The 25,388-nt window shown below is 51.1% G+C and overlaps 1 protein-coding gene and 1 long non-coding RNA gene across 5 annotated transcripts in view; one reads left to right on the forward strand and one right to left on the reverse strand.

Moving 5' to 3' along the window:
* Positions 1-5,032: 5,032 nt before the first annotated feature.
* The window catches only part of ZMAT4 (zinc finger matrin-type 4), a 47,247-nt gene continuing 26,891 nt past the window's right edge, over positions 5,033-25,388 (forward strand). For 2 of the 4 annotated variants that reach the window (XM_064400363.1, XM_064400365.1), the window contains exons 1-2: positions 5,033-5,205; positions 19,850-19,951. In XM_064400363.1, the coding sequence (XP_064256433.1) occupies positions 19,850-19,951 (102 nt within the window). In that variant the 5' untranslated portion in view covers positions 5,033-5,205. Of the gene's footprint in view, positions 5,206-9,532; positions 9,750-19,849; positions 19,952-25,388 lie in introns of those variants that run through there. The other 2 variants (XM_064400366.1, XM_064400364.1) reach the window with 2 other exon arrangements.
* On the reverse strand, positions 8,897-9,468 carry LOC135287059 (uncharacterized). The gene is made up of 2 exons (XR_010350958.1): positions 9,328-9,468; positions 8,897-9,167 (listed from the first exon to the last, which is right to left on the reverse strand). It is a non-coding gene; the product is annotated as an uncharacterized LOC135287059 (long non-coding RNA).

The raw sequence follows: 25,388 nt of genomic DNA on the forward strand, positions 1-25,388 counted from the left end.
GTCATCTCCCCGTGCCTGTGCTTTGCCTTCGTGCCCACCCTTGGTGTGTCACCATGATATTTTATGAAAATCCCTTTGGCAGGATTTTTTCTCCTGAGAAGCTCAGAAGCCTCAGAGGAAAAGAAAAACAATAATTATCTGCTGCTGTGGAATGCAACAGGTGCGTGTTTGATTGATCCATACCAGTTGTTTCTACTTAATGACCAATCATGGTCCAGCTGGTTGGACTCTCTCAGAGTTTTTATTATTCATTCCATTCCTTTCTAGCTTTTTGATGGATCCTTTCTCTCTATTCTTTTTAGTATAGTTTCAGTATAGCATTTTAATGTAATATATATCATAATATAATAAATCAGCCTTCTGAAACATGGAGACAAGATTCCCATCTCTTCCCTCGTCCTGGGGACCCTTGAACACAACGACACTTGGTGAGGGGTGGGAGAACCTCGGGACTTTCTGAAGCAGCCAAAGAGGCTGCAGTGGAGAACTGCTGGGTGCTGGACAGCGTGCAAGGAGCCTGTGGAACCAGTGCCTGGAAGTGGAGCGTTGCAGCAGCTGCAGGAGTGGGTGCTGCTGAGGTGCTGGGGGAGCTGTGGAGCTGTGCTGGGGTCAGCTGAGGTGGCACCGTTCAGAGAAACGCTCCCGTTGTCAAGTTAAACACTTCACTGGCTTCTGCCTAGTGAGGCACAAATAGCCTGTCTGTGTGCTGGCAGTCAGGCAGCAGCATAACCACAAGGGAAATATGTTTCTGTCTGGGCTCGCTGCATCTTCCAGGCTTTGCTGGAGCGATTTCTCAAAGAAAGCATAAAATTATTTTAGCCTCTGAGATTAGTGGACCAAGACTTTCTCTCCTGGGGAACGAGACTGAAATCCCTCTGGGAGAGGCCTGGTGGGCTGCACTGTGGTGGGACACGGGGAGGAGGGAGAGAACCTGCTGGAAATGGGGCACCTGCTGTTTCAGCATTGCGGGAGTCCCAGCGCTGCCTTTGGCTGTCAGAAGGAGCACTCAGGCTCTGTGGTGTGCCTGGATCATAAAAGGTGACCTCGGAAATTGCATTTCCAAACATCTTCCCCTCTCTGGGAACGATGGCATTGTTCCCAGTGTTTCAGGCTGGGACTGCCTGGGGCTCTTTGTTCAAACTCCCTGGGTGCTGCAATTCCAGCACAGAGCTAACGATGCTTCGCCAGAGCCTGGGATCCTGGGAGGCGGCTGGATCAGCCTTTTGTTATCCCGAGGATTAAAAACTGCAGCTGGGGATGAGCTGAAGAAATCAAAGTCACTTATCTAGAGACATCCCGCGGGCATATTTAGCAGTGTGATGGAGCCAGGGTCAGCCACTGCTTCAGGTTGTTTCAAGCAGCACGAGAAGGCAGCGGGACCCACAAACCTCGGTGAAGAGACACAGGTTTCAAACATGCTCAGAAAACTTTGTTTTGCAAAGAACCTGCTGCTGCCTGCTCTGATTACAGCTCTGAATGTCAAGAAAGGAGAAGTCCAAAGTGCTGCAGGAGAGGATCTGAGATGTGGATGTCACAAAGGCTCGGGGAGTGCCCAGGTGCAGCGAGCTGCTGACAGCTGCTGACAGCAGCTCTGGGCACCAGGATGGGCTCCTGGCTGTGTCACACCTGGAAAGCCCCATGTGTGCTCACGGCTGAGGGCTTTGGGAACTCTGATGTGAAGTTTTCTCAAGCCTCTGTCTCCTTCTGTACAAACCCAGGAGCTGCTGTGCCCAGCGCCAGTGCTGCCTTGTGCCCTGCATCCATCTGCCATCTCTGCTCTTCATGGAAACAGGAGCTGGATTTGGGAAAGGAGTGGCACGGAACTGGAGGGAGCTTTCATCTGCCCACAGCCGCTTGCAGCAGTTGCTGCTCTGTTTGTCCCATGTTGCAGTGGAAACAAGGTGCCAGTTCAGGCAGGGTGTGCTGCAGGGATGTCTCTCTGATAAACAGTGGGCAAATAACTGTGCCCTTGCCTATGGTTTCCTCTCCTCTTCATTGCCCCATGCCTGAGAGTGCAGGAAATGGATCCTGGAGGGCACTGCAGAGGCCAAGGGAGGAAGGGAAATAGAAAATGCCATCAGGAACAGCAGATGCTGCTGCATCGCATGGTGGTGAAGCATCATTTCTCCTCAAAATTCACTCTGAAACCACAGGCTGGTGTCAGATTGTTCCAGGGGAAGGCCTGGAATGGTGTCCCCTGGAGTATGTGGCACAGCACGTGTCAGTTGTTTTAGTGACATGTAAATGAGATAGAAGGTGGATTTTTAAAGTGCAAGATGCAGCTCCTTGCAGCAATTCCCTCTGTCCCACAAGGTGACCTGCTCTCCTCCTGGTGCCGATGTGCTTGGGCAGGTTTTGCAGTGTCCTTTGGTGGGCTCTGATGTGCAGGCACTGAGCTGTGAGTGTACACAGGAGCTGGGCACACAGCAGCTCCAGAGCCTTTCCAGGAGGGAATCAGCTCCAGTTTGTGATCTGCTTTGTTCCATGTCTGTGGTAACCTCTCCTTCTTTGGAGAATAAGATTTTAAAGAGCTTATGAAAATGATCAAACCCTTCAGCTTCACTACTGTGATTAATCAATCACAGCTGCTGCTTTACAGCTCCTTGTTTTGATGTGTTTTGGGTTGTTCCAAAGTTAGCCCAGCTCAGGGCCAGGAAATATATTCCTGAGCCCTGCAGGGTTCTGGGATAGAGGAAAAGCTAAGTTTTCAACATGATTTCCAATATTTCTTGTGCCTATGCTGCCATTTATTGCTAGTGAGCATGGGATGCTCCTGGGAATTACACAATCCCCCCCCAAAAAATGTGAGGAAAGGATTTAAGAACCAGCTCTTCCCTGAATGGGAGCTGCATCATTACAAATATTGTCTGATCTGCCCTTCTTAGCACTGAAGTATCTGAGATTCCAGGTGGCATCTCTAAAGAGTTTGTGTCAATTTTGGAGGCTTAGTTGCATGGCTTAAATGCTCCTTAACACTTGTTTTTTTACAGCTAAAGAGCCAAGCAGGATCATGAAGCTCAGATAGTTTGTGAAACTACTGTCAAGAAGATTAAGCTGGAAATGGAAAATCTGCTGGTGAAGTCTTTCCTTTCTAATGTTTGTGTGATAGAGGGTGATTTAAAGTCCATTTCACCACTGAGGTGAGACTCCAGTTAGCAAAAGGACAGTGGGATGGCTCAGCCTGCTGCACTGCACAGACAAAACCCTTCAGACTGTCTGCAAAGTGCATTAATTAGAAACAAATTAAACTACACAGACTCAGCTCTTGGAGGTCCTGACAACACCCTGTTGGTGTCCCTCGGCCCTGGCTGGGCTGTGGGTGCCTGCAGAGCTCTCACAAGCCCCAGGCCCACTCTGCTGTGGCTCTGATGAGTGCCACATCTGCTTCCCAGAAACAGGGATTGCTGAAGGTGCAGCATTTTTGTCAGACCCTGGCAAAGCTGACACCTGGACGGCAGAGTGTGATGAGAAAAGGGGGAGGCATGTAACCACCCTGATTAGCCAAATGTTCAGGAGGGGAATGATGCAAGCTTAGTTTTACCTGGCTTTGGAAGTGAAGGCACAAAGGAGCCTTTCCACATCTTGACATGCAAGACAAGTATGCCACAGTTCCTCTGGCGTGCGACCACCACTGCCTCGAGCTGCAAAGCCTTTAAGCCATCTCTCCTCCCCTGTGGAGACCAAACAACCTCATCCCTGCTGAGGGATATTGTGGGGACTGAGGGAGGTGGAGCAGAGCCAGATTAACTGCCTTTGTCCTGGCTGTTTGCACAGCCTTACACCTGGAAGGACAGGGCTCCAGGTACAACGTCTCTCTGCTCCATCACATCCTCGTCTTCTTAGCTCATCTGCTGGCAAATGGGGCACCAGCCAATTCAGCAGAGCTGGGACAGAAAGCCTCCCTGATACCAGCTAGCCCTTACCCTCCTCTCCACTGTTTTCAGCAAGGAGGGTGGCGAGAGGGCATTGCCACTGCAGGTGTGTGTTGGCAGAGGGATGGTGCATGGCTGTGCTCACCTACAGCCCTGGGCTTCCAGGACTGCCAGTCTGCATCCTGACATGGCTTTGCCTGGGGATATGTGCACAAAGATAAGGGAAATCCATATTCTTTCCAGATTCAGGCATTCAGAGTGGGGAGAGAGCTTGGTTTGAGCCTCACTCTGCATCACAGACACCCAGGCACGTGTGTCTCACGCTGTATTAGGGATCATCTTCCCATCATGTAGTTTGCAGGGGTCTGTGTCCCCCAGATTTCTCCATGCCCTGTTCATTGCCTTGCTTTGCTCTGACCTGGCCTGGGGCACTTGTTCAGTGCCTGCTGCCTCCTCTGGGGCTGTGACCAGCCTTTGACTGGAGAGGAACCCATCCTGTTCCCTGTGGCATTTGCTCTCCCAGCTGCTGTGTTGAGGGAGCCGTTCCTGCCCGTGCAGGAGCTTGCCTCCCACTGTCCCCGCGTGCTGTGTGTGGTGGGCGCCTGCAGCGCCAGGCATGCTCGCTCCAGAAATCCAGGGTATTAAAATGAGTGTGTCATCTGCAGAAGTAAGAGTCTGGGAGCATGTTCTCCCCGGCGACTGCGATACCCTTCGCAGCCCCTGCAAATCACACATGCACATCCTTCTATTTTCACAGTGGGGAAAACTACAGACTCACAGAACGACTTGGGCTGGAAGGGGTAGCAGAGATCATCCAGTTCCAAACCCTGACATAGGTAGGAAGACCAGATTGCTCCAAGTCCCGGCTAACCCATCCTTGAGCGCATCCAGGGGCAGCCACAGGTTCTCCGGGCAACCCAGGGGCTCCCCACCCTCACAGGCAGCAAGCAACCCCTTCACACCTCCGATTCAAATCTCCCCTCCTCCCGTTCCGAGGCGTTCCCCCGCGTCCCACCGCTTCGCGCCCGCGCCAGCCCCGCTCCCGGGGGGCGGCCGGAGCCGGGCCGCGGGGCCGGGGGCTGCGGGCGGGCCCTGCGGAGCGCGGCGGAGCCAATGGCGCTGCCGGGGAGGAGCGCAGCCCCGGCCCGGCCCCGCCCGCCGCCCCCCGCCGCACTCGGCCTGGGCTCGGCGGAGCGGCGGGAGCTGCGGCTGCGGCGGCCCCGGAGCCCGGGGCAGCGGCGCCGGCGCCCGGCTGGAGCGGCCGCGCCGCGCCCGAGGCACCGGCCCTGGAGGCGCTGCCCATCGGCCGCGGAGGCACCGGCCGGACACGAAGGTACCGGGCACCGGCCCGCCGGCCGGCGCGGGGGTGGCTGCGGGGATCTGTTGATGGGAGTTGGAGGAAAGTTTGCAGAGGAACCGGCGGCTGTTAATAGCGGTGGCAGCGCGGTCCGGTGCCGGCTGGGTCTGGCTGCCGGGGCGATGCCGGCGCTGCTGCGGATGGAGCCGGCATGCGGGTTCGACCCGTGAGGGAGCGGCGGCTCTGCCCCCGTGCCACCCCGCACCCCCGGCGGTGCCCGGCGCTCGCCCTGCCGGTGCTCCAGAGCCGCGCCGAGCCCTGGGGTGCTCTCCCGGCGGAGTTTGTGGGGAATGCTGCATCCACCTGTGTGCGAGGCGGCGGGCGGAGCAGCCAGGCCTGTGGGCGCGGGACCCTGAGGGAGCGGCCCCGGCGCTGCTGGGGTGCAGCTCGGGCCGCTCCGCCGGGATGAGCTCTGGGCCCGGCGGCGAACGGGAGCTCCCGGGGCTGCTGGGGTGCGAGCGTGGCTGTCTGCAGATGCAGGAAAACAAGCCTGTTCTCTGCGTTGTTTGGGAAGTTGGGAGAACTTCCTGAGGCGGCAGGGCTTGGAGGGCAGGAGCGCGGTTGCCGGGAGGCCGCGGGGCCGCGGTCCCTGGGGGCAGCGCTGGAGGGGATCGCTCCGGGGGCTGCCTGGCCACACGTGTTGCACTGGGGGCGTCCGGAGCTCAGAGCCCAGCCAGGGCTGTCCCTGGCACGGAGCGAGTGAAATGATACCTGGATCTGGCTGTGGGAAGGGTCTCTGGCAGCTGCCCCCCGAGCTGTGCGCATTGCCAGCGGTTCCTGTACCACCGGTGACACCGGGCTTGGGCAGTGCCCCCCTAGTTCCTGACGCTGACCATGCTTGGGTGGCCGTCCTTGGGATGGCCACACGCTCCTTCTAACCTCCCGTGCTGCTGAAGTGGCCCGAGCGTGTGGTATTTGGTGAAGAACAAGATTTGCGGAGCGTTGAGTTAGAAACCATCAGTTTGCGTTTTCTGCGTGAGGTTGTGCTGTTTGCACGTGCAGTCCCTCTGCAAAACACAACCACCAGCCCTGGAGGGTGAGAGGTGAGCAGGGGGATGCTCTTGCGCTGGACCAGCTGAGTGAGGGGGATGCTGGGCAGAGGGGCTTCAGCTTTGGGTTCCTCGTCATTCCCCAGGAAGGGGATGGTGACCTGGAGCACTGCCTGACACTTGCTGCGCCGTGCTGTGGGGCAGGGAGGAGCAGGGACCTGATAAACAGTAAGAGGTGTTTTGCTAAAGGTTCTAGACAGTGACTCATCTGCTGTAGGAAGGGACAGGAAGGAGAGGCAGCACAGGAGCTTTCTAGAGTACAAATGGGTCTTTCCCCCTGCTTTTATCAGAAGCAGGAGGTTGGGAATCCTTTATTACTCTCAGAACAGTGTAGACCTGTAGGTTATAAACCTCCTGGTGCAAGTGTCCCTGCACCAGCACCTCCTGCACCGCTGTCCCTGGGGAGGATCCTGCTGCTGGGTCACATCCTGGGGTGGGACAGTTTCAAAATTGGAGGTGATTTCCAGTCCTCACAATTGATTTTATCTGACCATTCTGAGTCTCTCCGAGTAATTGATCCTAGTCTGTACGTTGCACCATGGTTCTGCATGTGCCTGGCTGGCTGAGGTGTTTCAGAAGTCATTTTCCTTGCCTCTGAGTTGCTCAGTCTTAACTTTTCTTCTTTGTCCAGCCTTCCTCCCTGTGGCTTTTCTGCCTGGCAGCACAGAGGAGGTGCAGTGCTGCTGCCTTTCACTTTCCCAGGTGTGCTGCACCCTGAGAGGCCTCCCCAGCTACTGGCAGCATTGCTGACTGCCCCCACTTGAAAAGTGTCTGTATAAGGAGTTGTTTTGCTGATATTTGCCTGGGTTTGTTTTTATTTGCTGCTTCCACTTTGCAGAGGAATTGGTGCAGCCAGTTGGTCCTTGCTGACTGAGCACCTTGCTCACAGCTGGCTTCCTCTCTCTGGGGATTTATGGCTCCTGCACCACCTCTCCCTCTTTGCTGGGGATTTACCTGGGAATGCTGATGCCTGGTCTGCTCTGGGGGTGGATTTGTAATCCCTCCCTGCAGGGAGGGAGGGAAGATCCCCAAGCCCCCCAACAGACAGCCCTCGTGCCAGTGGTTAAGGGCAGACAACAATGGGGGTTTGCTGAGAATTATCCCTTTGCAAGAAGCAACTTTTACCAAAAGTTGGCATATTTTTGAGACCTGTGAGTCTCTAATCATGCCCTTCTCCATTGCAAGGTGTTCTTTCACGATTAGGCAGGCTCTTCAAACCATCTTGGAAATGGCTGTGGGGTCCTGGGGCTGGTCCTTGCACTGCTGCCCTGGGCACTTTTGGATTTCGGGTTCTCACTTTATCTGGGTTAAGCTCCCAAGGAGAGAGGTGTGACTTGAGATCCAGAACTGGTTTGAGAGATCAGAACTGGGCCAATTTCTAGGCCAGAATGGGGCTCTGGGTGTCCCAAGGGCAGATTTAGGCACAGAAACAGTTGAAGGTCAGGGTTCCCACCTCCCTTCCTCTGCTGAACACAGAGGGGTTGTCTCCCTGACATCTGCTGGGCAGGTAGCGGGACATATGGCAGGACACTGCTTCATTATTCCTTTCAAAGCATGAAAAACACCCCTTGCTGAGATGTACTGGAGCTGTGAAATGCAGATGGGGCTGCCCCCAGGAATAGCAGCAGCCGCAGGGAATGGAGAGAAAGCTTTTCTTCATGCCCTGCCACCTCACCCTCTGAAGAGAGCGTTCAGTGTGCCTGCATCCCCCAGAGGAGGGTTTAACAGCGCCAGGCTTTGCTGTAACCCTCAGGCACCGTGTGGATGAGCCTGGATGGAGAAATGGCTGCATGGGACAGTGCTTCCTTGCCTCCTCGCTGCAGTTCTCCTGTGATTTCCTGGATTCCTCGTTAGTAGCACACTTCACATCCCCTGCCTCTGGGGTGTCAGGGAGGCACTCAGGCAGTGTGCAGGTTTGGGGCACCTCTAGGTGCTGAGGGCTCCCTGTGCCCTGCCCAGGGCACCACTGATGCCCAAAGGCTGCCCTGCTCTGTCCTGCAGCAAGCTTGAGAGGTTTAGTTAAGGTATATAGAGGAGTATCTTTGTGAGTACATTTAAAAACTCCAGAGGTATTAAATACCTATTTTTCTGGGCTGTGGCTTGTATCAGAGCTGTGTGCAGGAAAACAAAGGGTTTTCTGGGGTGGCTGTCAGCTCGTGCCTGGCTCGTACACAAGAGCATTTGGGTCTTTTGTGTTTCTGGTCACCTTGCAGCAGGCACAGGCAGTGGTTGCTGTTCTCCCTTTGCACCCTGTTCTGCTGACAGCTGCATTTTCCTCGGCCCGGAGGTGTGAATGCTTTACCTGCCAGCCCCTCCTGCTCCTGCAGAGCAGAAGATGGCTTTTTGCAGGGAGCCAGGGGGGGCCGTGCCACTCACTTCTTCCTTATTAACTGCAAAGGAATAAAGTTGCAGAGGGATCAGGTTTTGAGAAAGACCCAGAGTTCCAAAAGGCTCCCAGAGGACAGATCCCTGATTACTCTCTAATTGCATTAGAGTTTAATTTGTTGTTGTTTTTACTGTAATGTTCCCATTTTCCTCGACAGTTTGCTCTGTTTCATTAACTAGAAATGGCTGGAGATGAATATTTGCAATATCAAAACTTGCCCGTTGTGCAATGCTTGACAGGTTTTAGGCCTTTATTGTGCTGTCAGGGGCCCGGGTGACTTTTCCAGCCCTGGCTGCCTCGGACTCAAACCTCGGGTGCAGCGCTCACCCAATGGCAGCATTTTGCCTACACATGCAGGTTTGCTCCTGGGAGTTTTGGTGTCTGTCCTGCTTCCAGGAGACACAGGAAAAGCTGAGCTGAGCTGTCCCCAGAGCAGCTTACGGGCAGCTGCTCTTCAAAAGGCTTGTTTAATCCATTTCTCCTGAGCACAGCGGGGAGCGGGTCTGGAAATGAATTTGGGAAGCTTCAAAAAGGGTTTTCAGGAGCTTCATTTAGAAAGCAATAGGGGAGAGGAATATTGCTGCTTTTAATTCTGAAGCAGAAATGTATTTGCTTTGCTTTGTTTAAGGGGAAATGGTGTAGAAGGTATAGTTAAGCTTAGACCTGTTTTTTTGCCAATGCATCTTTTTTGGTGAAACAAATCCTGAAGGTGTGAGATATAAATAAACCTTTCCAGTTTATCATCCTCAGCACTTGAGGCCCTAGAGGTGTCACTTGTCTCCTGCTTTGATCTACTTGCTTATATATCACATACATGTTATTTGTGTGTGTCACAAAGGGCACCTGGGCAAGGTTCCCCACTGCCCGTGAGCTGGGTGTGGTGGAGCTGCACCCACGGCTCTCAGAAAGTGACAGGAACCATAAGGAGATGTGGGGAACTGCGCTGGGAACTCAAAACTGCTCCTAAATTTGATCCAGCCACTTAAAACCAGTGGGTGGACCTGGTGGTGAAGTGAGACGTTGGTATTTAAAGCTGTCTTGGAGGATGCAGCCAGAGACATGACACCCAGCAGTGAGCTGTGAAGGTGAGACATGCTCTGGTTTCCAAATTCTCCGAGAAAATGGGAGAAGCTTGGAGTGCTGGATCTGCAGCACCTGGAGTGGCTTGTCAGAAACCCTCAGGAACGGGGTGGAATTGAACACCCACAGCATCTGAAACCATAAATTAGTCAGTTAAAGCTGCTGCTGTGCAGAATGCTGTGCAAGCCCCTCTATTATTTGATATACAATGAGCCCATGTGAGCTGATTGTATTCGAGGCAGAAGCTGTTGTGGCCTGGCTGTGTGAGCAGGGTTCTCTGGCAATTCCCCTGCTCTCAGCTGTAACCCTGGATCTCAGGACATTGAGGGTGCCTTCCACCTCCGAGCTTCAGTCTTGGCTTCAGTGCCAGCACATGGCAGAGGGAAGCCAGAGTTTAGTTTGACTTAAAATGAAAACTAATTAATCAATTCTGTGTTTTCCATCCTACAGTGTCACTAGTGAAAGCATCAAGATGATAACTGCAGATTCAACTGCTCATTTGGAAATACTGAGCAATTAGACAAGTTTATGACAATATTATTCCCTGCCACCAGAGATGATTCACAATACTACTAATTGTAGCAATAATTAATCCGGCTAATTTTCAAGCACGCAGCTGTAGTTCGTGGTAGTCTGGCGGGGGCAGGAGTCACACAGAGTGTGGGGACCTGTTATTTTCTGTTTAATTATCAGAGGCCTTCAGTGCCCTTTCAGCTTGTTGTGCCTTTTGAGGAGGTGCTGGGCTGCTCCCCTTGCCTGCTCCCACAGGTCCCCACATCTGGCAGCAGGGGAGTGAGCACAGAGGGATGTGAGGAGCCAGGTCATAGTGTTCTGCTCCAGCAGTGGGTTAGACAGGACATTGCAAAGCAGCTGGGATGATTTTGGCTTTGCAGAACATACAAGGAGCATTTTTGAGCCCCTTTTCCCCCTAGCCAGACCATTAGGCTGACAGCCACGGGTGCAGGATAACCTACAAACTCCACTTGGAAAACTGATGGTATATGAAACACATTACCTTGTTTTAATGCCTGTCTGTTGCTTCTGAGTACCACAGGAGATGCCTCATAAATACTGGAGGAATTGGAGTCCCCAGACTATGCAGGGAAAGGGAGACCTTTCCAAACCTATGAGTCAGAGCTGGTCTCTGAAAGGAGCCAGTGCCTGCCCAGCTCCAGCCCCTCTGCAGTGGCAGTTTAATTTCTCACCAAAATAGAACAATTTGCATTTCTGGGGACCCTTGGGCACACAGGGCTGGAGCACTGCAGTGGGCATTGATGAAGCATTTCTCGTTGCTCATCTATTGGTAAGGGACAGAAGGGTGGTTTTTTCCAGAAGGAGATAATGAAACTTGAGTTATCTGTGTGGCTTGCTGAGGTGCTCCCAAGCCCAAGGAAGACAGGTCTGACATAAAACTTAAAAGTCCAGCATGCTTCTGCTTATTGTGGCTGAGAGTGGGAGATTCTCCTGCATCTTAGAAGAAAGCAAATGCAAACAAAAGGAGGGGTTTGTTGTTTTCTTTTTTTTTAATCAAAGATGGGCAAAGATAAAGAAAGTGCTGTAGGAAGGATGCAAATGTTTTATGTTTTACTTAAGATAAAGATCCTTGTTTGCTGGTGCTCACGAAGCTAATTGACAGATTACATGATAATAAGAAGGAGTTTAATGAAATCTGCCGATACCCTTTAGAGGATGTGGAATTTGGATGTGCAGTTTAATGAGGCCAGAGGTTTAGCTGCTCTGTGCTGACTGGGGAACTGGAAACATTGGCATTCCTGCTGTCTTGTTTCTAAATCATTCCATTGATGACAAGAAGCTCTGCTGTAGCAGGGAGCTGTGGCTGAGGGGAGCAGAGCCCATCAGTCATGGCAGGCAGGGAGGGCTCCTGGCCGGAGCTGCTCAGCTGCCTTGGTGGCACCCGAGCTCCTGTAAATCCTCAGCAGGTGGCAGTCGGTGAGTCATCTCTGGCTGGCAGCACAGGGTGGGAGAGAGGAGCCATCCCAGGGAGCAGAGAGGAGCTCAGCCCACCTGCTCACCGCGGCTGAGAGCTCATGGATAACCTGGAGCATCTCTGCCTCTGCTCTCGCTAACCTGGGTAGAGAGCATTGAGTGCTGTCAGCAGTGACAGTAAACCGATCTGGGGTGAGTGCTGCTGAGCCTGATTGTGGTTTTGGGAAGAGGTGCTTTAGCTTAGCCAGCCAGGCAAGCATGCAGGCTTTTATCAGGGATCCAGAATTAAAATAATCCCCCATCAGCGATGGACAGATTTGTTCTCTGGAGGCTTCTTCTAAGTCTGTTGCCACCTTACATGGCTTTTCCTCTTGGGTTTCTGAGCTGAAGCTGATGGGGACTGACAAGCCCTGATTATGCAAAGTACCAGAGGCAACGGGCTGCCGGCCTGGGATTCAGCTTGCCTCGCTTCCTGCCATTTTCCATGTTATTAGGGAGCCACTGGGAAAAAGTAGGTCCTGCTTATCCCAAAATGAGCGTGTGGCCCTGGCAGAGGGGGCAGGGCAGGGCAGGAGCCCTGGCTGTGTGCAGGGCCTGGCCAGGCAGCAGTGACCCGGGTACTGGGGTGCCCCAGCCTGGCTGCGCCCACGCTCAGCCAGTGCCGAGACTATTTATGTGTCTTCTAGTGAGAAACCACCGTTTCCATGGCAACCGTGAGCATCACATGGTAACCCCGGCTCTGGCGTGTGAGCCCGCAAGGCGCCGCGCTGCCCCCGACGCCTGGCAGGGTCCCTGGGGAGCCCGGGCCCCCAGCAGCCCTGGGGGCACCGAGAGCTGCCAAAAACACACCCAGGTGCTGGGATGGGCGGAAGAGTGGAGGGGAGAGCACCGGGATGTGGAGGTGGCAGGCTGGGCTGGACCAGGCATTCTCCCCAGGCTGGGGAGCCTGTTCCTGCAGTGGCTGGGACCTGGATCAAGGTCCCTCTTTTCCTGAGCATCCTAATGTGATCGTGTCCCTCCCCTCTGCCTCTGACTCCAGCTGCCCCTCTGTCTCGAGTGTAGTCTCTGTGAAGCCTGCACAGGTCTGCTTTAGTGCTTATTTCAGGAGGTTTCTGGGCTGTCCCCACTGCGAAGGGTTGAGCTGTGCCACCTGGCTATGCTGGAGTGAGTGACAGAGCCCTGTCCTTGAAGTGTGCAGGACACAGAGTCAACTGCTACCCTGCAGCACGAAATCTGATTGCTCTCCCTTGAGTTCCTGCAAACTGTATTAAAACAGTCAAAATATATCAATCTCTCTTTTTTTAAAAACGTATTTTTATTCAAATCAGCACATGTTTGCAATTAAACCCTGCTACATGATGTAGTGTGAATAATTAGAAAAATTCATGTGCTTAATGGGACACTTGCATTTGTAGATATTTGGGATACTTGCAGAATTGCAGTGTATCTCCCTCTAAACTTGGCAGTGGCCTTCCCTCGTGTCCCCTGAGGCTCTTTGGGGCATTGAGGGCTTGTGTGCACTGCACGCCCAGATCTGTCCTTTGCTCTCTGCTTCTGTGTGCCTGTAATTTCCATTGCTTGCCTTGTGTTCCTGCCTCAAGCAGGAGGTCACAAAGTCACCAGCTGGATTTTTGTGCCGTGCATAATCTCGAGTCTCCTGCTTCTGCTCCCCCCATCAGGTGGGTGCTGTGCTGCCCAGCCTGGTGCAGGTGGGGGCTGCAGGGGCACACCTGGAGACGTGGCCCTGCTGTTGTTCTGCCTGGTGGGTGTTGCCTGTCTCTCCTGGCTTCCCTCTGCCACAGAACACTGCTCCTCCTGATGTGTTCATCAGGCTCTTTGCCTGCTTGGTTCAGTTTGTATAAATGGGACCTTGATGGTTGGGTGAGGAGATGGGAACATCTGGCAGCTTTCCTCCTAGCCCAGAGCTCATGAGTTGTGGGAATTCAGTGAGACATCCCTGGCAATTTCCTCCCCACAGTGGCATGAAAGCTGAGGCTCTTTCCAAAAACACCACCTCTGTCCACTGAGGGGGCACTGTTGTTGTGTGACTGTAGCTTTCTTAGTCCTGGCAAACACAGAATTCCTGGTTTGGGTTAAAAACCACCTTAAAAATCACCTTGTTCCAATTCCCAGGAAATTGCCAGGTTTCTCCAAGGCCCATCCAGCCTGGTTCCCTTGGGCACTTCTATCAAGAAGTCAACCCCAGCAAATGAGCAACTTTCCTGCTTGCACTGGGGGAGATGGTGTGAAATGAGGCATTTGGGGTGCTGAGGCTGAGCCTCGTCGGCACTGGGGCTGTGTCTCCCCCGTGGTGCTCTCCACAACCTCTCCTCTCTGTGCTGACACATGCAGCAGCCACGTGCAGGATCTCTCCTGCTCCCCAGCTCGTGCCACACACAATCTCGTTCTGATTTTCAAGGCTCCAATAAAGCGTGTCCAAATGCATCAAAGGCTCAGTGCAGAACTGAAGCAAATTGACTCTGTAGAGGATTTAGGGAATGGAGGGAGTTGGGATAAACCCCAAATCAAACAAGAACTGCAGGGAAGGTGAGGCATGGTGGAGACAGCAGATGTTCAGCACAGCTGGAGGGACGTGGAACATCTTTGGTTTGGCAGGAGAATGGCAAAAACTGAAAATAGCACACACATCCTCTGGAGATGTGGCTTGTGAGGAGCTCTTTGTGGGTTGGGACACACTACCACGACCTCTGGGACACAGGATTATCTGGGCTCTGTTCCATTGCCCTCTCTGGGACTGTGGAGGGACAGCAAGGAAATCCAGCTGCTGGTCCAGGCTGAGGCTGCAGATCCCATGGCTGTGAGTTTGGGCTCTTGCACCAGCTCAGGGTGGGCTGCAGAGTGCTGTCATCACCATGGGATGGGCTCTCCTGTCCTCTCCTGTCTGTGGCAGCCAGGGAGAGCCAGGAGCCCAGAACTGGCCCAGGCTGCCCCATCCCAGCCCTTTTCCTGGCTGCTGGGACCTCCAGACCCAGAGTGTCTCCAGGCAAGGAAAGCAGGAGGAGAACTGCACTCATGGAACAGGCTCAGCCATTGTCCTGTCGTGCTGGGAAATCAGGCACTTCAAAAGGCAGTTTTGCATTTCTTCAGATGCCTCAATGTAAGTGCAGTGACAGAGTTGCTCAAAGCACATTAATTATTAGTAAAGGCTTTTTTTCTTTTTATTGCAAGACAAATTAAACAACAGACAAAAACAGGAGGTGTTACACGAGATGTTAATCCATGGGAGAGTGACAGCAGCAAAAGCCACAAATAATTCATAACATGAAAATCAGGACATTTAATTTTTGGCTTGTTGTTTTCATTTGGCATTTGTGCACATGCTCAGTTGCTGCTTCTCTTGTGCTCTGGTGTGGAGATTTTGGAGGCTGTTAATTTTGGAAAAAGGTCTTCAAGAGTAAATCAGATAAGAGACCACATTTTTCTTCTCTCCTCTTGACTGGAGAAAACCAAGTTGCTGCACTCTGTGTTTCCTATGACACTCCTTGTCCTCGATTGGGGAATAGAAAAAATGAATGTGTGCAGGAATTCCAGGGCACTTCCACCACCCTCCTGTGTGGCAGGGACACATTCAGCACGTGACCCCACCTGGAGGGATTCATCTGGTGCCAAACATTTCCTTAGAAAGGAATTTGGCTTTGCATGTGTCTCTGATGTCAGTTGTGGGTTGCCATCCTCTAAAATTTAGCGCAGCTTAGTTAGCACCTTTCTGGACACTGCCAAAACCTGGCGTTGATCTGGTGGAATTGATTTTTCATTGAGCTGTTACAGCCACAGAAACTGCTGAGGAGAATTGCAACCATATGGCCCCAGGTACTGCAGACGAGGTCTCCTGTGACACACTGAGCCCTTCCTGGAGATGCTGAGCTGACGTGTGCAGAGACATGGATGGGAGCAGGGAGGGGCACTGGAGTGTGGCACAGGAGACCATAACAAACCCCACTGAAGGACACAAGGCCATTGTCATTTTTGGGAGAGGCCCCTCATGTCCCCACCTGAGGAGGAGGACACCAGGAGTTTCAGATATTTATACCACAATGTGCTTCTGCTCAGCATGTCAGATTGTGTCCCTGAGCCCCGCGTTAGTTCTTCAATTCTCAGCAAGAAAAGTCTCTGAGAATGTTGAGGGACATGTCCCACCCTGCTCAGCACTCTGGCTGCCCTTGAATGTCCCTCAGAGCCCAGGACATGCTGGTGGCAGGGAAACCCCTCCCTTCCCTGCTGCATTTTGACAGATGGGCTGTGAGGTGAGATCAGCTGAGGGCTGGTCACTCCTGGAGTAGTTAGGCATGTGTGGGCAGGGAGAGAGTCACAGTGGTATTAAGTGATTAGAAATACATAAATATTAATTGCTTATGAACTCCCTTTATCACACTTGCAGGCAGAAGAAGTTAATAAATCACAGCTTGGATTAACCCACAGAAGGGTAATGCCAAGTGTATCTGAGATGAGACAGAAATGGCAGAGGGAGCTTTTCTGGAGAGGAGGAAGTGCTGGTTTTAGGCTGGGCACCCACAGCTCAAAGCTGTGCTCTTTTTCAGGGTTTCATGTCTGCCTCTTGCTGCAGAGGGGAGCCCTTGCAGCTCTGCAGAGAAGCCATCACCCAGCCTGGCTGTGGCATCTCTGCACCACCCTTTGTAGGCAGCAGGAGTTTGTTCTTGCATGTAACAGAGTTCCTGGGCAGATCCCCAGGGAAATACCAGCCCTGGACCTTCCTGGTGCCACCCTGGGGATGGTGGCAGTTTAAAACCTGTGTGGTGGAGGGGAGCATTGGTGTCACTGCATGTTCATGCAGCTCATGCATTCATTTCACTGTGTTACTGCACATTCTTTGGTGGCTGCTGAGGAGGGGAAGAGATTTTGCTCCTCTGTTGCATTTCTGTGGGACAGGTAATTTTTCTCTCAAGTCAATGACTCGTGCTTGAATTTAAACTTCTTCTGAGGCTGTCTTGGTTTCAGTGGCAACTTTGCAAGGGTGATTGCTATAAATGGGTCCTGGTAGTGGATTGCTTGTGTGGAAATCTTCCTTGCTAAGGTGAATCTATTATTTTTTGTTAAAATTTAATTTTGTCTAGAGCAGTTATTGCTTTCTAATTATTTTAAGTAGCCAAGCTTACGTATGCTTGAATCCTCATAGCAGTTTAGCCTAATATATTCATGCAAAAGCATGAAGGAGGTATTACTTCCATTTGTTCTTTTGTTCTTCCTAATCCCCATCCCTCTCTGCTCTGCCTTGCTGTACTTTTCATCACCATAAAAAAGCAATGCCTGAAAAATCAACAGTGAAACCCTCTGCCAGGTGTGAGGACACATTTTTGTGCCTGGCCAAGGGGACCCTGCTGTCCTGCAGGCTTTGGCAGTCCTGGGCTTGCTGTGCTTCCTGGGGGCACAGGGAGTTTTTGGGTAAGCAGGAGCTGCTGCTGCTCACCTGTGCAAAGAGAGCTGGTCCCTGGCCTGCCCTGGCAGAGAAGGGTCCCCCCATCCTTCCAGCTTCCAGTTCCATGGGAGTGTGGCACTTTGGAGACAGCCCTGGGATCCCAGGAGCTGCAAGGGGAGGCCAAAGCAAGGCAGAATTGTAAATCAAAGGCAACTTCAATGAGGGGAGGGAGAATGATGTATCTGATTCTGTCATCAGAAGGTTAATTAATTACTTTATTATACTATACCATATACATTGCATCTAAACTGAACCTGCCACACACTCAGTCTGCTCACAGAACTGCACTCATTTCTCTGATTTTCTCGTGACAGTCCAACACACACACACTTTATTGGCCCTGATAGGCCAAGGAAACAAAACATCTTCACTTTGGATAAACAATCTCTGTATTGCATTTTACTTTGGCACAACACAGGTACAGTTAGTGATAAGAATTGTGCTTTCCCGTTCTCTGATGTTTAGAGAATGTGAAACCCAGAAATATTCCTGGGAAGAATTGTGCCTTGCTTTTTGCTATGAAGAGAATGTGGCAACAAGGTGGTGCCAGGCTGTGCTGTGCAGAGAGCAGGGTGAGGCAGCCGGGAGCTGTGCCTCACTGAGGTGCTCCAGCCATGCCAGGCAGGCTCTGCTGGTGGGGAAGGCACACCAGGATTTGGGAGCAGGGCAGGAGAGTGGCAGCTTCTGGGTTATGTGAGGGTCTCCTGTTCCAGAGAGACTTTTATTAGGTAACTCCAATATTTACATGTGAATTGTGGTGCACAGCAGTCACATCCTGAGCAGAACCACTGTGTTGTCCTGGTGCTGAACCTGTGATATCGAGGGGAACACATCCCACATGTGTATCAGAATTTCCTGCTTAGAGAAAATGCCTGAGATCCAGTTCCTGGATAAGCCTGTTCAGCCCCTGCTGCTATAAAGGAGGACAGACGATTCCATTTGAGAAAAACAGACTTTGCTTCTGTTATCAGAGCACAGAATGCTGAACTAATGCTGAGAAGCTTTTGATTTACTCTGATTTTTGCAATGAGGGTTTGTACTAGCATTGCAGGCTGCATGCAAATGAAGGTGGTGTTACCTGTCTCTGGCTTGGTTGCTGGATTGAGGTTTAATGAGATTCTTTGGTTTGCTTTGTGTCAATCCGTTGGAGTTAAGTGAGATTTCTTCCTCCCACTTTGTTTTGCCTTTGATGCAATTTTGCAACACTTCTTGTATTCCTAAAAGGGTCTTTTGGTGTCTTTGAAAGTTTCTCAATGCAACATCTCTCTGGACAGAGTAAATGAGGATTAAAACTAGGCAGATAGCAAGAGAAAACAAGCAAATGTCTTTGCAGAATCAAAGAGCAAGCACAGCAGCCGAGGAGCTCTGAGTTTTTGTGTTTGTGTTTTTGTCTGGTAACCCAGAACACCTGAGCAAACCTTTTCTGGAACTCAGGGCGGGCTGGTCTCTCCAAGCTGGCACTCTCTGGTGTCAGCTCAGCTGCTTGTTTTCATTAAATATGCAGGGACCCCAGTAACTGTGGGATGGCAGGACACTGGGGGCTTGGCAAAACCCCCTCCAGCTCCGCTGCACAGCCCAGCAGCGTCCGGCCCTTCTGCACCTGCCTTTGTCTGCTGATGGGATCTCATCGCCTCTTCATTCCCATGTTATTTTTCTTCCCAGTCAGTGGAATGAGCTCTATAAAACCTGTGTTATCAGTCTTCATTATACTCAGCTTTGTTATGATTGTGAATTAATAGATTTTATCTTGGCATTAATGAGAAGGCACCAGCCTCTCTTTTCCCTCTTACTTTGCATAGAGGGTGGTTTTAAATATTCTCTCTATGTAGCTGCTTCTGTTGCTTTCTGGCTCTGCTTGGGTTCAGTCTGTTTTAAGCCTGAACCTTCCTGATGCACCCCTTGATTGTGAGTTCAGATCTGTATACCTGCAGTGGCACAAGGAGGAGGCTACGAACAGAGAAGCAATGCGTTCCCGTGAATCAGAGCTGATTTTAAAGGTGCAAGTGTCCTCGTAGAAAGTTCTGGGGAACACATAAATATTTAAACAGCTGCCGGAGAACAGCAGAGCCCAGTAAATCATCCAAACAATTCTCTTCCTCATCTAAATTGAGAAGTATAACAGGTACAACACAGCTCCAGGTTGTGATGCTGTTTGCCCTCTCTATAAAAGTCTTTATAAGCTCTTTTATTGTTGTATAACAAATGGTCCAGCGTGTTTGGAGCCATGAGCGACCTCTGTCAGAGCTGGTTCTGTGCATGGTGTTCCTAGATAGGAAAGGTGATGCAGAGCAGCCATTCCCAAGTAGCTCAGCTGTGGATGTCAGGGCAGGACAGCCGTGTTTGGAACCTGTGCTGTGTGACATTCAGCTTCTTGGGCACACCTGGCCCTCGTGTCCCACTGCTCCTGCTGCAGCAGCAAAGGGGCCACTCTGGGACAGCTGCCCAGGGTGAGGAGTGAGCCCTTGACATGGGCTGTTGGTGCTTAAACCTGGGGACTCTGAATGGGAGGGATTGGGGATGTGGGGGGACTGTCTGTGTGTCACATTTACACCTGTGAAACATTCCTTTCACTCCCTCATGCTGACAAGAACTGCTTGGCTCAAGCATTGCCTTGCCCTTGGCTCTGTAGGAGCCTTGTCAGACCCATCTGCCTGCTTCCTGTAACTGATTCTGCTTCTTGTCTCTTCTCTCTGTCACGCACAGATGAAATCCTCTGACATCGACCAAGAATTGTTCACTGAAAGTTACTGCAAGGTGTGCAGTGCTCAGCTGATCTCCGAGTCCCAGCGCGTGGCCCATTACGAGGTAGGATGCTCTTGGTCCCTCACTCCACCTTTGCTGTTCTCCTTGGCAGACTCAGCATTTGAAGAACTGTTTTTGCTGGTTTTACACTCACTCTGTCAGTGATGTCACTGCAGCGGTGTCTGCTGCCTGTCTGGCTTTTTCTTCTGTTTTTGCCAAGTCAGCCTGCAATTTGATCAGGACTGAAGGGAGCACAGTTAGCAAGGAGAGCAATTAAGAGTGCAGCAAAACAAGCTCAGGTTGTATTAAATGTGCTGCGCTGTGGTTTGGTGAGTAGGAATCTCTGATTGTGCAGAGAATAGATTAGAATTTGTGAATGTATTTAAGCACTTAAGAAGCAGTGAGCAATGAATAATTAGAAGGGATGGATTATTAGAGACATGTTAGAACAGCAATTAACAGCACTGCATATCTTCAAAACAAACTTAAAGGCATTCCTATTAAACAAGGAGGAAATTATGGAGGGATGTGATGCTGTAAAATCCTTCAGGGAAGGAAACCCACTGCCTGGGTGTATATCCTGCCAGGGTTGAGGGGCTTTTGGTGTTCACCTGATGGGAGAACAGAGATTCTCAGGTTCAAATGCAGAGGAGGTGCAGGGTCACTGTGTGGTGGCCGTGCACAAGGGACCATCCTCCCCTGGGGATATGTGAGATGCTCCAGCCTGTCCTGGAGGACTCCAGAAGTGATGCATGTCTGCATTATCTATAAAACATAGTTTGTATATAGAGAATAAACTATACTCACTATGTATATTCATCATATCCAATATAGAGATAATACAGGTATTTGGATAATATGGAATAATTTGGTTTGATTTTGGTGGTCTTGGAGGTCTTCTCCAACCTAAATGGTTCTGTGATTCTGTGTGATGAGCCAGGGGGTGAGGGACTTCTGCTCAGGGGAGGGGTGCTTTGCTTCTGGTTTTGGTTACGTGAAGACTCACGTTTGCAGAGTTTGTGCACAGGGACCTGGAAGATGAAGTTACCCCAAGCATTTGCTTGACTCGAGTGTTTTGCAGCTGATATACGAGTTAGACAATTGTGTGGCCAGTGGAGAATGTGCAGGAAGCTTAATGTACACGATCTGAGGATGCTGTGCTGCATTAATTAACAATGGGAACAAGAATGTCCGTTTGCTTGTAGGGCACTTTACATGTCTGTTTTGGTGAATTTCTTAGGAGCTCCTCCGTAACTGCTCCTCTGGCTGCCCTCTGTGTGCAGCACAGATCCCTGGCAGCTCTGTGAAGTTGAAGGCTGCAGTTTTAGGGACACCTTCCAGGTCTTGATACCGGGCACCGTGGATGCCAAATTTTGCCTGCAGGAGGCAGGAGCATTGCTGCAGAAACAGGAGCAGCGCCTGCTGAGCCACGGGGTGCTCAGCCAATCTCATCTCCTCTGCGCCTGTCATTGTAGGTATGAGCTGAATCATTAATTCATAGCAGATGTTTTTGAAATGTGGAAAACAACGCTGTTTTCTGTTGTGTATTTTAGTGCGAGGTGTTGTGCTCGTTTGTCATCCGCTGTGAAATCCCAGCAGATGCTGTGGATGTTTGGCACAATAATGTCATTCCCAGCCCTTGCTGGTGGGTTGCATAACACAGAGCAGAGTGAGCTGTAAAGACTAGTTAGAGTCCCCTCTGGTGGCCCAGAGGCTGGGGGAGCCTCTGCCCTGTGGCTGTGTCACTTTGCTGCTCTCAGTGTCCCTTTGGGGTGTCTGTTCTGGTCTCCAGTCCTGGGTGTGATGCTCATTCTCGTGGTAACCTTCTGGCACCCTGGTGCCAAGAGCCCACAGGCACGTGAGAGGCTGAAAATCTGCCCTGAGGTTTTCCAGGGAGGTGGAATTGTGGGCTCCATCCTGCCTGAGACTGCCAGCCCTTGCTGCAGGCCATTAGTTAATAGCAGGAGTGTAAAATTCACTGTTTCTTTCTAATTATAAAGTAGCTGGTCACAATTTTCACACCTTTTTTTTCTTCTTACTTTTAAAAAGTGCTTTATAGTTAAAAACTGATTATTTTCATAGGGGAAATATCAACTTCAGAAGACTGAATTTTCTGCAAATCCACTTCCAGGAGCCCTGGGGGTGGCCACCCCAGCTACCCATGGGTGCTGAGGACCTTTGGTGATGGTACAGCCAGGGGTGCTGGGTGCCAGGGCTCTGTCTGGGTTTGTTTTGGTCAGCAGCACCCTTATCCTTCCTGAGCCAGCCTGGAGAGAAAGGGAATTGATCCACTGCTTCACTAGCGCAGTCAAGTGAGCTCTGCAGCCCTTGTGCCAGGGACTGGAATCTTGGCTCTCTGTGCATGCAAAATAAGACATTTCTCTGTAAGAAAATAGAGGGAAGCAGCCTATGAAAGGGGGACGTTTTTATCTTGCCAAACAGGAATAGTCAGTTCCAATCACTGTCTCATGTCCTTCTCCAAATCACCAACCAATAACTTTTCTTCTGTGCTACTTTGCCAGGAAAAAAGAAAAAAGACTTTATGTCACTCACGCAGTATTAAGTGATATTATTTCCAAGGGCAAGTGTAGTGGAAAAATGACAAAAGGATCAGAGTGTTTGCAGCACTTTGTGCTTCCAGCTTGACATACAGCAAATACTGCCTTTATTACATGTGCTTCATGCATCTGTGTTTCTGGCTTTGTCTGATGTGTCTGATGCACCCTGGCTCTCCTTCCCATGCTGCTGAAAGTGCCAGGTCCTGCCCTTGTCTCGAGGGTTCACCCCAGGACAGAGCAGAGCCTTGGGGTAGTGACCGAGTCCCCAAATGAGGTGAAGCCTTCAGGGCTGGGCATCTCCAGGGGCTGCTGCTGGGCATGAGGCAAATCCTACTGGTTGGTGTTGGTGCCCAAAAGAGTGTGCATTTGCATATTTTAATTCTTCAAGCAAATTGCTGTCTTAATTTGTCCCCTGAAGTATCAGAAAACTCTCTTCCCACTCCTGTTTCTGGAATAAAGCAGTGAAATACGGATGCTGAGACAATCCCTGGGTGGCACTTGCTGTGCCATGCCATGCCATGCCATGCCATGCATCCCTGAGCTACCCTGGCTCCCTCTCCTCCTTGGGAGGAGCAAAAGGAGCAGGGTGGCTGTTTGGGGAAGAATCTGTGATGTAGGTGATGGCTGCTGTGTGGGGCAGGAGGTGGGCAGGCACAGTTTAGGGAGGGTATTTCACACCTGAGGGTATTTCACACCTTGTGTTCCACCGTGGTCCAAGGGGTGACAACGTGCTGCAATGCCAGTGAAAGTCTGTGCTGCAGAAATGAGTTTTTTCTTTGCTGTATCTCTGCATCTTTCCTTCCTCTGGAGCCGGAAGCCTCTTTGGAGCTGGATTCCCTCTGGATTACCTGTAATTTAACACTTCCTTCCAGCTCTGTCTTTGAGAGAGGTTGTATTAATCACTTTGGTGAGCTGCTCTGTAAATGAAAAAGCTAAAACAAAGAGAGCTAAGATTTCTTAGTTAGCTCTGAGTCCTCATCTCTATGTAGAAGTGTTCACAGCCATTAGGAAGATGTTACCATTTATTTTCGTGTTTCCCCTTGAAAATCCTGCAGGAAAATTACCTCATATACAAAGTTGCTCTCAGATTTCACCCTGAGCTGCACATTCATCACCACATTTGCTCCTCAAGCTGCTGTAATGCTCTTCTCCATTTCCTCCATAATCTTTATTGCTTCAGGTGTTCAGAGAATGCTTTATTTTTCCATTTAAAATGAAGGAAGATGCCAGGTCTGGAGGAAGAGCAGCCCAGGAGGGGCCCGTGCAAGTGTCAGCTCGCCTTATGCTTGTGGTGGAGCAGCAGGGGAGGGCAGAGGCAAACTGTATTAAAATTCAAATGCAGAAGAAACTGGGGAGAACAAATCAAGTGCCATGCCCTTTGGCTCCTCTCGGGAGCTGTGTGCTGTGGAATTTCTCATTCTGTCTCCGGAGCGGTATCGACAGCCTCATCAGTGCTCCTTGTCTGCACGGGCTGGAGTGGTGCTGGGGTCAATCTGCTTCCAGTTGGGCTGTCCTTGGCTGGAAACATGTGAAGGGATGGCTTGTCTGAAGGAATAATAAACATTGTTTACTATTGGCACATTAGTGCCTTAAGGATCGAGATGTGTGTGCTCGGAAAGGCAATCCTGTGTCTGAAATATTAATGTGCTGCAAGAGCACATACTCTATTTAACAAAATAAATGCTGTGCTCGAAAGCAAGGAGCTGGAATGTTATGTTTCTACTCCCAGCTCCCTGTGTGAGATGCTGCAAGCATTTCCAGGATGGAGGAGTGGGAAGGATGTGCTTTAGCTGAAGGTAAAGGCTGGCAGGGCTGTTGTGTGCCAGGTTCTGCTGATGTCAGTGATCATGGAAGGGAATGTGACATTTGCTGGCCATGATCTCTGTCGTATGTTCTGCCACTGTTGCTGCTCACCTGCCATGTTGTCCTGCTTTGGTGGCAGTGAGATGTAAACCCTTCAGAGGATGAAGGAGGAGGGGACACTCCACTGCTGTTGCCATGTCCTTCCCCACCGCTGCTGGAATCTGCTCTGCTGTGGTGATCACAGGTTTTTTGTGGCTGCTCAGACATTACTGTTATCCTGAAGGTTGTGCTGGTGTTGGATAGAAGAACCTTGGCTTGAGGAGAAAAAGCTAAAGAGGGCATATTTGTGTTGCAGAGATGACAAAGGTGCTGCTCTGTTCATTTTGTGTGTACAGGCAGGCCTGCCACGGATATTCCTTGGCAATTTGTGTTGTGGTAACTGCCCCAGTTAAAATATGGTGAGGAAAACGTGGCCACCCATTGTGTATGAGGGAGATAGGTGAGTGCCAGGCTTTTAGGGCACAAGGCTCGTGCTTCTCTCTGCACACAGGGCAGCAGCAGCTGCTGCATCACGGTGGGAGCCAGTGGAGATGGGATGGGACTTTACAAGGCTCTATGTTACTGCTCTGTTGTCAACATTAATGGCTGAGCATTATTTTTAATGCACTCCCAGTGTCAAAATCTATTTCTAAACAGCAGCAACAGCAGAGCAGATGAAGCCCTGTGCACAGCTCCCTTCCCAGGTACCTCTGCACAGAGGCCTATTGCTGTCTAAAAATAGCTGAAGTTAAAAGGTCCTTCAGAGCAGCAGTAAAACACACTGGGAAAATGGGACCCCAGGGTTAGCAGTAGTGGAGAGGCATAAGGGATGTGACATTAAAGCTGCATGGAATGAAAGCAAACAAAGGTTGCACTGGCTCACCCTGGCCAGTGTCCCTGGGAGATGAGTTCTGCAGCTCTTGCCTTTCTGCAGCATCCCTCGCTGATCCTGCTGCACAGGAGGGCACCCCTTTGTTCCAGGTATTCACTCCTGCCTGCCTTCAGCGTTTAAACTCCCAGGCCATGTTTGGATGGGGGTTCTGGGTGTTTGGCAGCAGTCTGCAGCTCTGGTGTGTGTTGTGACAGACCCGCCCCCGTGC

Source organism: Passer domesticus, chromosome 28 (genome assembly GCF_036417665.1).
Source record: "Passer domesticus isolate bPasDom1 chromosome 28, bPasDom1.hap1, whole genome shotgun sequence".
Classification (NCBI taxonomy): Eukaryota; Metazoa; Chordata; class Aves; order Passeriformes; family Passeridae; genus Passer; species Passer domesticus.